The 14,384-nt window shown below is 45.4% G+C and overlaps 1 protein-coding gene across 1 annotated transcript in view; it reads left to right on the top strand.

The window, feature by feature from the left end:
- The window catches only part of Cachd1 (cache domain containing 1), a 231,960-nt gene that overhangs the window by 174,411 nt on the left and 43,165 nt on the right, over nt 1–14,384 (top strand). Inside the window, exons 8-9 of the mRNA XM_041652659.1 lie at nt 5,833–5,982; nt 10,424–10,657. Coding sequence (XP_041508593.1) covers nt 5,833–5,982; nt 10,424–10,657 — 384 coding nt within the window. The remainder of the gene's footprint in view (nt 1–5,832; nt 5,983–10,423; nt 10,658–14,384) is intronic.

Here is a 14,384-nt window from a genome sequence, read left to right as displayed (position 1 = left end):
ATAATGAGATGGTCTCATCTTTTCCATTTTACCATGGTCAGTCTGTGGGACTTCTAGACTCCCGGGGCCTCCTCCTCCTACCCCTTTATTAAGAACACATCCTCACTTATTTCCCCAGGGAATACCCACATCCTCTTTAATGTTAATTGTTGGCTTTGCCTCTCTGAGGGCTTGGGGCAGTTCTGTGCTGGTGTGCATGGGCTCTGGGGGAGCCACAGGGATTCTTGCCTGGATCTTCTCTTTCCTGACCAGCTGTCACTTAGATAAGCATACCCTTCCCATGTACAAAGGTACTCTAATTTAATTTCTGTGTATTAGAGGAAAATTTGGAATGCGGATACATGCTAAAAAAAGGGAAGGGGTAGTTGAAATAGGACTCTGTTTTGAAGCGTCTCAAAGGAGTCTTCTATTTCTCCTTTTATAATTGAAAATCTGTAGCCGTTTTTCTTCATTTAAAAATTTAGTGCATCCTGTTTTGAGTTGGGTTTTGTGTTCTTTCTTTTTTCTTCTTCTTCTTCTTGAGATAAGGTTTCACTATGTCGCCCAGCCTGGCCTCCTCTTGCCTCTGCTTCCAGAGTGCTGGTATAACCCAGTTTAATATACACTATTAAAATAAATTTAAAGAATATATTTTAAGCTGTTCTGTGTGTCTAAAGATTTAAAGTCAGACTGTGCTGAAAAGTCTTGTGCCTGCACACTGGCTGATGAAGTAACTGTCGCAAGCATAGCTGGTGTTGGGAGATAGCATATTGGTTTCGCCTTTATTTGCTTAAAACTTAGAAGGTTAGTAGTTAAAATAGTTTATCTTATTGGAGATAGGGTCTCACGTAGCCTCAAGATGTAGCCGAGGGCTGCCACATGCACTTCAGAAACAATGTACATTTATGATCTCACCGTTTCCCTGGGTCACTATAGCTTAGCTAGGTCTTCTGTTCAGAGCCTCATGAGGTGGAAACTCCCTGTGTAGGCTCAACTTAGGTTCCCAGTTCTCTTGTGAGCGCGTGGCTTTAGTGGGAGATTCCATTTCCTTCTGAGTCTAAAACTAGGATCACTTTGCTTCTTGAAGGCCTATGAGGAAATGTCTCTTCTACTTCAGGTCCCTGGTATTGGGACCCTAAATACTGTCTTCTCACGGACTCAGAATCATGCCCCATTTTCATTTAATCAAGTTGCTATTAACCAGTTTTATCTTCAAGATTGACCCTCTCTCTGTCGGGTCACGGGAGCGACCTACTGCCGTCTTCCAGTGTTAGACCTAAGTTACAGCTTAGGCCCAAGCACAGATGGGGAAATGAAGGACAATGGATACTCTGAACACGCCTTCTCAGAATCTTGCCTACCAGCAAGAGCGAGCACCAGCCACACACAGGCCAATATTATGGACTTAGTGTTCAGCCGTCCGCACATAGTTCCATGAGGCTAGTGGTCAGTGCTTACCTCCTGAGGCAGGGAGTGCCAGTTAGTTCTTGTCAACTTTGCATAAACTAGTATTATCCAGGAAGAGGGAGCCTCATTTAAGGAATTACCACCATCAGATTGACCTGTTCGTGTCAGTAGGGCATTTTCTTGATTAATAATTGATAAAGCCAGCTCTCTGGAAGGGAAGTCCTCACCCTTGGGGTAGGATCAAAGCAAGTAGAACAAGCCAGCCAGTAAGCCATGTTCCGCCATGACTTTACTTCCTGCCTGCAGGTTCCTGCTATAAGATCCACCCTTTCCTCCGAAGTCGCATGTTTCCCACATGAAACAACAGAAAGCAAACTGGTGATCTGACCAGGTTGTCTCAGGCCCTCCCCAGAAGTGGTCTCTCTGCTCCACTCTTGAGTTATCCACCTGTCCTCAGAGTTTCTGCCCAGTGTTAGTTGCTGTCTTGCTCAGAAAAAGGAGGGAGGTGTTAAACTAGCAGTGGCAAACCCAGATGCCTGCAGCACCTAGACACCTAGAGAGGTGATGGTGGGCATCCCCTGGAGATGCGGGGATGGTAGCAGAGCTTGCTTTGGCAGGGCGGGCGGCACCAGCATGGTTGTATCCTCTGATCTGAGAGAAGGCAGAGATCTGGATTTTTCTCTGTGAACTGTCAAATGTTATTGCTCCTCCTACTTGAGAACCTTATTAACCCTCTTCTCACGGACCTCTTTGTACTACTCATTGGCAGCAATCTTGGTCTCATAGGAGGCTTTCTCCTTGCTTTTGTTTGTTTTGGATTTGGATTCTTATCCTGGTAAACAAAAAATGACAAGAAGACTGGCCATCAGAAAGTTGGACAGCTTTTGATAGCGCAGGTCCCAGAGTGCTCAGAGAAGGTTTTTTTTTTTTTTTTTTTTTTTTTTTTTTTTTTAGTTCAAATGAGATATTTCCAAAGATTGGCTTGTAGTCCCCATCTTTGCTGTCTCTATTGGCAATTCAGAGGCAAAAGAACCCAACTGGGTTTAAGGATCTGCTTTAGGAATACCTACTGTCCCTATCATGGTGACAGGTTTTGTAGTGTCCTAGACAACATGACCTAGTGGTTCAGTATTTGGATCGTGGGTTTCAACTCTGCTGAACCTTTTCTGACTTTGTAAGCATGGGAATATTGATTGAACGATCCATAATTGGCCTAACCTGTGAGGTGGGGATGACAAGTCCCTGGACTATTTCATAACTGTTCAGCAATATTGGCTGTCATTACTCTGCTCCATTCCCTATGAGCCTTCTGGTCGCAGCTCATTTACAGCAGTGGGACCCACCCTGTAGGATTACTGTCAGGGTGACCCATAGACAAAAGGGAAGCATCTCCCCACATCAGGACCATAAACCGAAGCCAGGCTTTACCAGGTTTTCTAGTTTTACATTAATTTATCTTGTACCAATCAGAACCTCAAACGTTTATCCAAAGTAGGGTTCTCTTTTCAGTCCCTTGGGAGATCCATAAGGAACCCCATTACCCTTTTAGGGCGTTTCTTCGGTGTTTGGGTGTGGTTGTTTGGGAGATCATCTCATAGAAGAAGGAAAATGGTTTCAAGTATAGATCTGATTGTGTGGGCAGGGCTCAATCTGAATTGCTTTTCCCCTGATATTGATTCTAGTATATGCTGGTTACTCAGAGAGTCCCTGAGTCCACAGATCCCTAAAATTAGCCACCTCTAAGTTTACCAGTGTTATACATTCCCACCAGTGGGTGACTCAGGAGAGAATCCAGTGAGCAAAGACCAAACTTAGTAAAACTGCTGAGTGAGCACCCCAGACCGGGGACGCAGATCGGTGCCTTGCTCCGCCATTGTCAGAGAGGCTTCCTCCTGCAGAAGATGGGCACAAACACAGAGACCCACAACTAGACAATGTGCAAACGGTGAGAGACCTCGGAACACTCCGTCCTAAGTGGGATGTCTTCATCATGCCTATCCAAGACACTATCTCCAATTGACACCTGCTTGTAAAAGAAAATAATAATTTTCTCTACCAGGTAGATTAAGCACTTAAGGGTGGGCCTCGTGCCGAGCAGTAGGTGGCTAACACAAAACCCTGTCTCAAAAAACCAAAAAAAAAAAAACTAACAGTATTTTTGTTGACTTTTTGTCTCATGGTCCTTTGTTTGGGCATTTTTTTGTCTTAATGATTCTTTCTTTCTTTCTTTCTTTCTTTCTTTCTTTCTTTCTGTGACCCTGTGACCCAGCTGTGCCCTCTCTGGTGGGACGTGGAACTGTTTTATTCTGTGGTTTGTTGGACACTTATTTTTAGTGTAAAGCTTAAATGAGCTATCTCAGACTCTAGTAAAGTGGCATGCAGGAATATAGTTACAACTGAGAAAATATTGACATCTGGGACTAATGTGGGAGTCTTCCTAAGACTTAAGGATTTCTCTCCTTTCATCAGCCTTTTCTTCCTGATCTCCAGTGAGTGAATAAAGACGCATTTGCAGGCAGTACATCCCGAGCATCTCAACTGGCTTCACTAGCAGTAAAGGGTGGATATATTTATTGTTAGCCCAACTTTACTAAATTCAGTCTGACTGTCTATAGCATTGATACTACATAAACTATTAATCTATGCAAAGATAGCAATGAATACTTCAGAATCTAAAATGCAAGTTCACAAACTGCAAGAATTGTGGATGTCTCTTAGAATAATGTTAATGGCACTTGCATTCGTTACATATTACTTTGTACCACATAACCGTAACACCATCACCTTTGATGCGTTCTACACAGGGTGGGTCTTTCCATCCCACCCACCCTCATTATGAGATGGATCATGAAGCAGCTAGACTGCCTGCCGTGGTTACTCATAGCCCCAGTGAAATGCCAGCAGCAGGACCTGTAGAAATGAAGGTGTATACAAGCATTTCACTACACAAGGCGCAATTCCCTACAGCATGTCCAAAAGCTATCTATTGACTCAAAGGCCTTTGCGTTAGAAAGAAATACAGAAGCCCAGCTTCTTTCCATCCCTGCCTTGTTATCTTTAGTAGTTGGCAGTTCATTGTCCCCATCCCCATGGCGCTTTCTTCCTCCTCAGCTCTCTGTGTCTGTGTGTGGGCAGCATACAGCTCTGTCTGTACTCTGCAAACAGACTGTGGCATTCTGGACAACACAGCAATGTGTAGCCAAGCTGCAGCAGAACTGCACTCTGTGTAACCCATGCAGCAGCTCTGCGAGAACACTGCACAGTACAGCAACACTGAGGAACTTGGGGGCACCCATGCCAGGGTTTGATGCCAGGATGCCTCCTCCTCCTCGGTCACTCCTTTACCTTATTGTGGTGACAGAGTCTCTCAGTGAACTTAGAGCTTGCCCTCCTGACCAGAATGGCTAACCAGTATCCATTCATACTTCCCTGCCAGCCCTGGGATTCTGGTTATCTATTACCCCATCTAGCTGTTAAGTGTTGCCTTTGAAACACATTTTAACCCTTGAGCTGTCTTCCCCAGACCCCGCCACTCTTACTCTTGAGTCAGTCTACGTTGGGGAAGGTCTTCTGAGTTACACTTACCTTTCACTTACTCCTTGGCCTGCTTTAGAGGGTGGTTTGAATTGAAACGGCGAGTCGTCTTCAGGCCAATTGAAGTAGTGCACACATGTGTATTGGGGCTTCTTGTTAACGTTCCTTCTTGTGCCATCATCGTTTGTCTACCCATTACTCCAGTTGACCAACCTTTCCTCCCAGCAGCTTCTGTGAACTTGGTACTGGTATCTGTCCCGTTTTCTAGCTGTTTCTCCAGTTATACATATGAAGAGGTTACTACCTTAGCCTACATGACCCAAACGCACGAAGCATACAGTAGCAGTTTGGAGCACATGGTGCGTCTACGTCCATAGTTTTACTTTGCTACACTGATAAACCTTCAAAATCCAAAAGTATTTGACAGTAGTTAGGATCTGGCAAGTCATTTTCCATGTCTGCAGAACCCTAGAAGAAGCCAAATCCCCCCCCACACCCCAAAGTGTGGCTCCTGTTACTAGCCCTGTGTGTCTGAGGGAGGGATAAGCTGTGTTCTGAATCCTCATTGCAGAAGCTGGGGGGGGGGGGGGAGGATTTCCTTTTAGGCTGTCTTAAATGAACTCAGCGTGGGTGCCCGGAGGAAATCTCCGTCTTTCATCTGGTAAATGTGTCAGGAGCGTCTTGTGCTGGATAAGTGAGGCCTTCCTTGCCGTGCAGAGAGCGCAGGATGGAAGGGAAAAGGAATTAGCAAGATGAAAGCCAGAAGTACATCCATCACACAGGAAAGACGCGGGACACCAGGGGCCAGTTGGGTCCTCCGAGTGGGCAAGTCCAGGAAAACAGGAAGGAAGACGGCACAGCTGGCTCTCGCCGGAATCCGAATGTAACCCCAGTTTGTGTGTTTTTGTTTAGATACAGACATGGCCATTATTTACCTGTCGGCGGGCATCACATCAAAGGACTCCTCAGAAGAAGATAAAAAGGCAACCCTCCGCGTCATCAATGAAGAGAATGGCTTTCTGAACAACTCCGTAATGATTCTTACCTATGCCCTCATGAACGGTAGGCAGTGTTTTGAGATTTCCCTTTCAGATAAAAGTTCCCTCTAGGCAGGAGCTGCTTTACAAAGAGGGAAAGAGACTTGTGCCTGAGCTTTGATAGAGCTGTCGGGAGAGGGAGGAACCAACAGCTCTCTCATACCCGGTGCTGGGCTGCGGGACTCTGCCTAACCAACCACAAGTTCCTGACTCCCCTCTGCTTCTGTGGTCTGGCCGAGTTTTACATCTCTCTCCTGTTTTTTCAGTTCTCCGTAACCTAGGTCATCAGAGGTTTCGATACTATAGGGAGGTTGATGCTCACGGCTCCCGTGAATCGCAGGAAGCCATAGTGCTGGCCTAGGTTTTTTCCATTCTGCAGCATCCCGATATCTATCCAAAGACCCACGCCCGAGCTTCCACTGGCATCCTCAGCTGTCACCTGCAGATAGCCTCTGTCGTCTGGTGCCACCACACCTATTAGTACATGGCCTTTCCTTCCGTGGCTCTTCCCCCTCGGGGACTCAACCCTGAGCCCATGGGTGATGTCTTCCCTTGTGGCTGAGAGACAAAGTTTTCATCCTGTAGCCAGTCCCATGTATGAGCTCTATGAAACCCACGCCCTCCCCCACACTCATTTAGGGACAATGACTATCAGTTTGATGTGCTAAGAATTATGTGGAGAGTGTCCCCAACATGCAAATTCTAGATATGGTCCTCAGGTTCTTACTCAGACCCTCTCAGGAGGGAGCCAGGAGTCTGTTATTCTGAATCTAGTGCCTTATGGACCACCCTGAGGGAGTGCAGGCTCACCATCCAGCTGCCACCGTCACCGTCACCATCCACCAGCATAGACTCATGGCAGGACTCTTCATCTCTTTAGACCTCAACTTTTTATCTTTCTTGGCAACATCTCATGATATAGCCCAGGCTAGTCTCAAACCTGAGACCCTGCCTCAGCCTCCTGAGTACGGAGCTGGCCCATGTTTGCCAGCTCCAGACCTCTCTTTTATCTGTGAGGTGAGAATAACAAGCTCTACTGCCCAGGGAGAGTATAAAAGCAATGGTATGACGTCGGTTGAAAATTAACAGAGAAGGGCTGGAGGGAAGGCGCTGAGGTCAAGAGTGATTGCTACTCTTGCAAAGGACCTGAGTTCTGATCCCAGCACCCACAGTAGGCGGCTCCCAACACCTGGAACTCTAGCTCCAAATGACCTGATGGCCTATTCTGGCTTCTGTGGCCACCTGCACACATGAACCTACAGACATATACATATGTACATAAATGAAGAATTTTAAGTTAGCATAGAGCCTAGTGCCTAAGAGATCCTAGGAAGGGGTGACCAGTGATGATATTTCCTGTCACACACAGCATAGCTGACAACCGAGAGCATCTCTACCATCTGGGGTCAGTCTCATTCAGCAGTGTTCACAGCAGGGCATCCTGATACTCATGACTCCCCCACTGTGTAGACGTGGGTACCCGCTCTCCCCCTCGTGTTCCCTCCTCTGTGGGCAGAGGGTGTCCTCTCTCATGTACCTTCACGTTTCCAAGAGTATGACCCTTACAAGTGTGAGGCATCTTACTGTTTGCATTGTGTTCTGAGCAGAGGAGCGGTCTACTTAGGATGGGTGAAGAGGGCCGGGTGAAGATGGCCGCTTTTTGCTTGAGCACTGACTCATCGGGGTCATTTTAGGTTGCCTGATAGATACTCTTCCTGCCATGGCTTAACTTCTCTCTCTCATGAGTGAGAAGGGAGGAAAATGAAATTCCCCAAGCCTCTGTGGCGTCCACCACCTGCATGAGCTTCCTAGTCTTCAGAGAGCTCTCCCACTAAGGAGGACAGCTGAGTTAAAGGCAGGAGAGGATGAGGAAACAGACCCACAGCCAGTAATCGCTGTGGCAGACACTGAGTCAAAGCCTCAGTTATCACCTGTCAAGGAACCAGTCCTTCAGAGTCTTAGCTACACTTCCATCCCCATGACAACTCCACACTTTAAACCCTCTGGCTAACTCTGTTCACCTACCTGTAGCTCTTCAGTTTCTCTCTCGTCTGCCTTACCAGATACATCTGCTCACTGCTAGTTCTTTGACTACTGTTCCTGGGACAGACACTCCTTCACTAGACCCGACAAGAGCTCACATAGTGAAGCAGGGCCATTATGAGACTCAGAAAAACATTCCCCCACTCCCTGGAACCATTTTTCTCACTGTGGTCTTCCCATGGCTTTTGATTGCAGGTGTGTGAAAGTTAGAAAGGCCTGGATTATCTGAGGGATTTGGATGAGGCAGATCACCATGGTTGGAGCGACTAGAAAAATATAAAAAAGAAAGCTAGCAACTCAGAGTTCAGTCATCAGGCTTGCAGGGAAAGCTGAAAGCTGGGAACATTGGAGACAATTCATAAGTTGGGATATAGAAATCTCTAGAAGGTTGTTGACTTTTCATGGCCATTGCTGTCAGGGAAATAGCTGGACATCTTACCCCGGGTTGATGTTGGTGAGCAAGCTAGAAGTTTGGGAAAGAAGCTTACTGAAGACTGTAGAAAGTGGCTCAAACTGGAACATTCTGATATCTCTGTCTGTCTCTCACCATCTCTCAGTTCACTCCATAAAACTTGATTTTTGGCATCTTTAATTTATAAGCACACAGCAGAGAGGACTCTGGGAAATGTGGTTTCTAGCATGCCTGTCTTGGTGGATTTACTATCCTGTGTGTTTACTAATCTGCCATGGGTTGATCCAAAATTGCCAATAGTGTCGACATCCTAACCCTCCATCCCACTCTGTCTTTCTGGACCTAGCAAATATTCAGGTTGGTCACTTGTTAACACTTTGGGAGTGGAGCAGTACTGGACAAAAAGGAAATACATCTAGTGCCCAAGTTGTTTGCTTTCATCATTTTACCTCTGTGAGCGTCTCTTGAGATGAGGGCAGAAATCAGCCATGTCTTTTACTCTAAAAGAGACCCCCTCACCCCTTAACCAGTCTATGCCAAGCAAAGGAAACAGTGATCTGGTTCTCAAATGATTTGCCCCAGGAACTTTATTTCTTTCTTATCGCCTTGAAGGTATAGAGTGAAATTCAAGTTTGTCTAGATCATAATGTCTTTAAAAGAAATCAGCCAGTCATGGTGGCACATGCCTTTAAGCCCAGCTCTCAGCAGGCAGAAGCAGAGACATCTCTGAGTTGAAGGCCAGCCTTGCTCTACACAGTCGGAGTTACATAGTAAGACCCAGTCTCAGAAAAAAAAAAAAAGGAATAATTAGAGATGATATGTTAGATGTTGCTGCTACTTCGTAACTAGTAATGAACTTTGAATATTAGAAATACACTCACTCCACAGATGAAAACAGCGTGGCATATTTATAGTAGGTGATCCGTGAACACTTCAGGTTCTTTTAACAATGGAATAAATAGCTCATAGTTTGCTGTCTAAGTTTTTAAGAGCAGGAGACAGAATCTCCTGGAAGGGCAGTGGTAGAGTCTCACCAACAACTGAAAGCTCTTGAACTTGTTTATAGTGGTGCCCATGTGAGATCAGTTACTAATCCTTTTGACTGCATGCCAACAATAACAGACTGAAAAAAAAATGGTTTATTAAATTTATTTTTGTACTATGGAACACAGATGTTGTAGAACAATACATCCCACTATGCCTAAATCTTTTTACAAAGTTTTCAATACCCCATAAATATAAAAGATACACATTAAATAAATCAAATTTAGTATTATCCTAACAATATCAAGCATAAAGACATCTGTAATTAAATGAGCTTGGAGAAGAGGGTTTAGAAGCATTGCTAAATGCAGACCATAATTCTTTCATTTAGTTCTTGAGTTTTTGGCAAGTGGTTTTACAGGCAAAGCAGGAATGAAATGGTAAAGGCCTTAAAGCCCTCCAGAGGTCGGCCACTGCTGTAAATTAAATGCAGACTTGTTAACTATTACTTTTGCTTTCAGATATTGAGTGCAGCAAAGCATTTAAATCTTATTATAATTAAATGTTTAGGACGAGCACATCCTTCGTTTCCCATGTGGTTTTCATCACTGCCTTTTGAAGAATCCCTTTGTGCTTTTGACTGAAGAAATTCCCTGTTTTGGCTTTTGGTTTGCAGTAGGAACTGGTATCTTCCTGGGTCCATAGACAGTATCCCCACATAGACCCCTTGGACATTCAAGACTTTGTCTGTTTGGTTTTGGGTTTTGTTTTGTTTTTTTTTTTTTCAAGACAGGGCCTCCCTTTGTAGCTCTGGCTATCCTGGAAGTCACTATGTAGATGAAGCTCATCTTTATAATCCCAGCACACCCTGCCCTTACCCTCCCACCCTCACCCCTACCTCCAAGTGCTGGGATTAAAGGCCTGCACCACCATGCCCTGTGCAAGACCTCATTTGTATCCATAGTGGATCTAAATGGCAAACTGCTGCCTAACAATAACCAAGTTTTTCCCTTGTTTTCGATTATAGATGGGGTGACTGGTTTGAAGGAGTTGGCGTTCCTTAGGGATCTGGCTGAACAGAACTCTGGGAAGTATGGCATCCCAGACCGGACAGCCTTGCCTGTGATTAAGGGCAGCATGATGGTGCTAAACCAGCTTAGCAACCTGGAGACCACAGTTGGCAGGTTCTACACCAACCTTCCCAACCGGATGATTGACGAGGCCGTCTTCAGCCTCCCCTTCTCTGACGAGATGGGGGATGGTAAGTGTCACAAGAATGTCCTACTATGGAAGAGGAGAGGAAGGAGCAGGCAGAAAGGTGTACCCCTCCTGCTCCAACCCCACAAAGATGTATGCCTGCCACCTAACCTACAACAACACGCGTTAACACGTAAACCCAGTGGTTTCCTCCCTGCTCCATCCTCCAAGGATGTAACAGCATAGTTTCTGATGCAGCTTCCTGAGGAAGCTCCCTTAGTGAGTGGCGCTAAAGCCTGGCTGTGCATCACAGCACGCAGGGAAACACAAAGAACTGTGTGTTCTTAGATCCCACACTCCTTGAGTCCTTGTCTTCAGTAGTGCATGTCACCTCATTAATTCTCCATCTTGGCCATCTTCAAGAAGGGATAATAAATCAGTGAGTTTCTTAGGATGAATTCATACACATACGTGAATACATACAGATTAAGATGGACACCTACGTGTACACATACACGCATACATATAACCAGTGGCTGGCATACCACCCAGTTATGAGTGCTGCTCATGTCCCTTTTTTAATACACCATTTTCCTTTGCTCTTATCTACACCATCATCCTGATGCCACAAGTACCCAGGACACAATGTTGAGCGAAGTGGTTTAACGGTCACATGATTCAGTCCCCTGACCTAGGAAATGGGAATACTTTTTGTCCGGGTGATCATGAATAGTAATAGCAGTAATGTATATAAAGTGTCTATACAATATGCCTGGCCGATAGTAGGTTGCTTTTCAGGAAAGATAATTATTTTTTAATCTTCACTTTTTTAATGTTTTTTTTTAATTTTAAAGATTTTATTTCTATGAGTGTTTTTGGCTGCATGCATGTCTACAGCATGAACATTCTGGAACTAGAGTGATAAACTTTATTGTCAGTCGCCATGTGAGTGTTGAGACTTGAACCTGGGTCCTCTGCAAGAACAAGTACTTTTAACCACTGAGCCATCTTTCCAGGCCTTGTTTCTCTCTTCTCTCTCTTCTCTAGCTTCTCTCTCTCTCTCTCCCCTTTATCCCTTCTTTCTTTCTTTTTTCCAAGTAAGGGTTTCTCTATGTAGCCCTGCCTGTCTTAAAACTTGCTCTGTAGACCAGGTACCCTTAAACTCAGAGATCCACCTGCCTCTGCCTCCTGAGTACTAGGATTAAAGGTGTGCACCACCACCCTTGGCTTATTCTTCATTTTCTTACTCCGCCTTCCTCCTACATTCTTGATGAAGAAGGTTGGAAGAGGCAGATAATCACTAAGCAGACAGATGGCATCCCGAACCTGGGTCTGGTGTTCCTGTTGAACCCTCCTTTTTCATTCCGAATGGGTCCACACATAGTCTAGGGCAGTGCTTCTCAACCTTCCTGATACTGCGAATATTACAGCTCCCCATGTTGTAGGCACCCCAACCATAAAATTATTTTTGTTGCTACTTCATAACTGTAATTTTGCTGTTAAGAATCACAATGTGAATATCTGTGTCTTCCAATGGTCTTAGGGCAGTGCTTCTCAACCTTCCTGATACTGCGAATATTACAGCTCCCCATGTTGTGGGCACCCCAACCATAAAATTATTTTTGTTGCTACTTCATAACTGTAATTTTGCTGTTAAGAATCACAATGTGAATATCTATGTCTTCCAATGGTCTTAGGTGACCCCTGTCAAAGGGTCATTCGACCCCCAAGGGGGTCACAACCCATAGGTAGGCTAGTCCTCTTGATAGTGACAGAAACTTAAATGAGTGTGTGTGTGTGTGTGTGTGTGTGTGTGTGTGTGTGCGCGCCAGCCAAGGGGGGCAAGGTACCCAAACCCCCTCAGTAAAATTTTGCTGATAAGAGACCATCAAGAAATCCTGTTCATACTATGCGCTGTGTGAAAGGAATAAAGACAGATGTGGAAATGCAATTCTTTAAGAACTCAGCGAAATAAGTCAGTTAGCTTACTAATGCCAAGCAGGTAGAGTGGGGGCCCCTCCTGAAATCTGCACCTTCCATGAAAATCTTGAGCCACCTGCTTGTTGATGTCATCCAGATGTGAATCTGCGGGTCTCATTTCATGAAGCCTGCACGGTGGATGTCAGCCATTGGTTTGCACATCTGGTGGATTTCCGTACCAGTGTGTCACTTCTGTCACTTCTGTCCTGCCTTCAGCTCCTACACCTGACTCCATGACTCGAGAACTTGAATGTAGAGAAATCAGTGCAGCTCTAACTGAAAAACCACTGTAGACCGACTATCATTTGATGAATATCATGGGGTATGGGGGGAGGGGGGTGTGCAATATGTGTATGTATTTGCTGAGCATGCATTTCTGGTTTTTTTTTTCTTTTTTTTTTTAATTGATCTTTTTTTTAATTAATTTATTTATTTATTAAAGATTTCTGTCTCTTCCCCACCACCGCCTCCCATTTCTCTCCCCCTCCCCCAATTAAGTCCCCCCCCTCCTCAGCCCGAAAAGCAATCAGGGTTCCCTGTCCTGTGGGAAGTCCAAGGAACCCCCACCTCCATCCAGGTCTCGTAAGGTGAGCATCCAAACTGCCTAGGCTCCCACAAAGCCAGTACGTGCAGTAGGATCAAAAGCCCACTGCCATTGTTCTTGAGATCTCAGTAGTCCTCATTGTCCACCATGTTCAGAGAGTCCAGTTTTATCCCAGGCTTTAAAAAAAAAAAAAAAAAAAAAAAAAAAACAAAAAAAAAAAAAAAAACTTTACCTATATGTTTGAGGTTCAAGTAGAGAGGCTAGTGTTTGGAGATTCTGTCATTGTGAGCATAGCTTAACATATTTCATTTGCCACTTTGGGATCCAGAGTCTTCTCTCCAGAGGCTAGGAAATGACCCAGCAAAGTGCTTACCTGAGTTCAGGTCCCCTAGAACTCATGTACAATGCCCAAATGTGAAATCGAATCTACAACCTTGGTACTGGTGCGAGCAGAGACAAGCATCTCCCCGGCCAGCTAATCTAGCCGAATCGGTGAGCTCCCAGTGCCCCCAGCCAGCTAATCTAGCCGAATCGGTGAGCTCCCAGTGCCCCCAGCCAGCTAATCTAGCCGAATCGATGAGCTCCAAGTGCCCCCAGCCAGCTAATCTAGCCGAATCGGTGAGCTCCCAGTGCCCCCAGCCAGCTAATCTAGCCGAATCGGTGAGCTCCCAGTGCCCCCAGCCAGCTAATCTAGCCGAATTGTTGAGCTCCCAGTGCCCCCAGCCAGCTAATCTAGCCGAATCGGTGAGCTCCCAGTGCCCCCAGCCAGCTAATCTAGCCGAATCGGTGAGCTCCCAGTGCCCCCAGCCAGCTAATCTAGCCGAATCGGTGAGCTTCCAGTGCCCCCAGCCAGCTAATCTAGCCGAATCGGTGAGCTCCAAGTGCCCCCAGCCAGCTAATCTAGCCGAATCGGTGAGCTCCCAGTTCTGTGAAAGACCTTGTCTCAGTTGTGGAACTGAGAAAGATACCTGACATTACCTTTGACTTCTGAGTGAGCACATGTGTACACACGTCTACAAACACCCAAACGCACACATGCACACACAGACCAATTAATTGGTAACTAATTGATTTAATACAAAGAGTCTCCTGTACAAGCTAATAATGGAAAAGTAAATTTGAGGCTCATTTTTTTTCTTTAATTTGTTTTTGTAAAAAAGAAAACAAACTGTCTTTATTCATTATATATACCAATCCAAGTTCCCATTCCCTCCCCTCTCATTCCCTCCACCTAACCTCCCAGCCCCCATTCACTCCTCGGAGAGGG

The sequence above is a fragment of the Microtus oregoni genome, unplaced genomic scaffold (genome assembly GCF_018167655.1).
Source record: "Microtus oregoni isolate MIOR12 unplaced genomic scaffold, Mior012 000005F_ref0000423, whole genome shotgun sequence".
NCBI lineage: Eukaryota > Metazoa > Chordata > Mammalia > Rodentia > Cricetidae > Microtus > Microtus oregoni.
The sequence above is the reverse complement of the archived record's forward strand: the minus strand, read 5'-3'. Positions and strand labels throughout refer to the sequence as shown.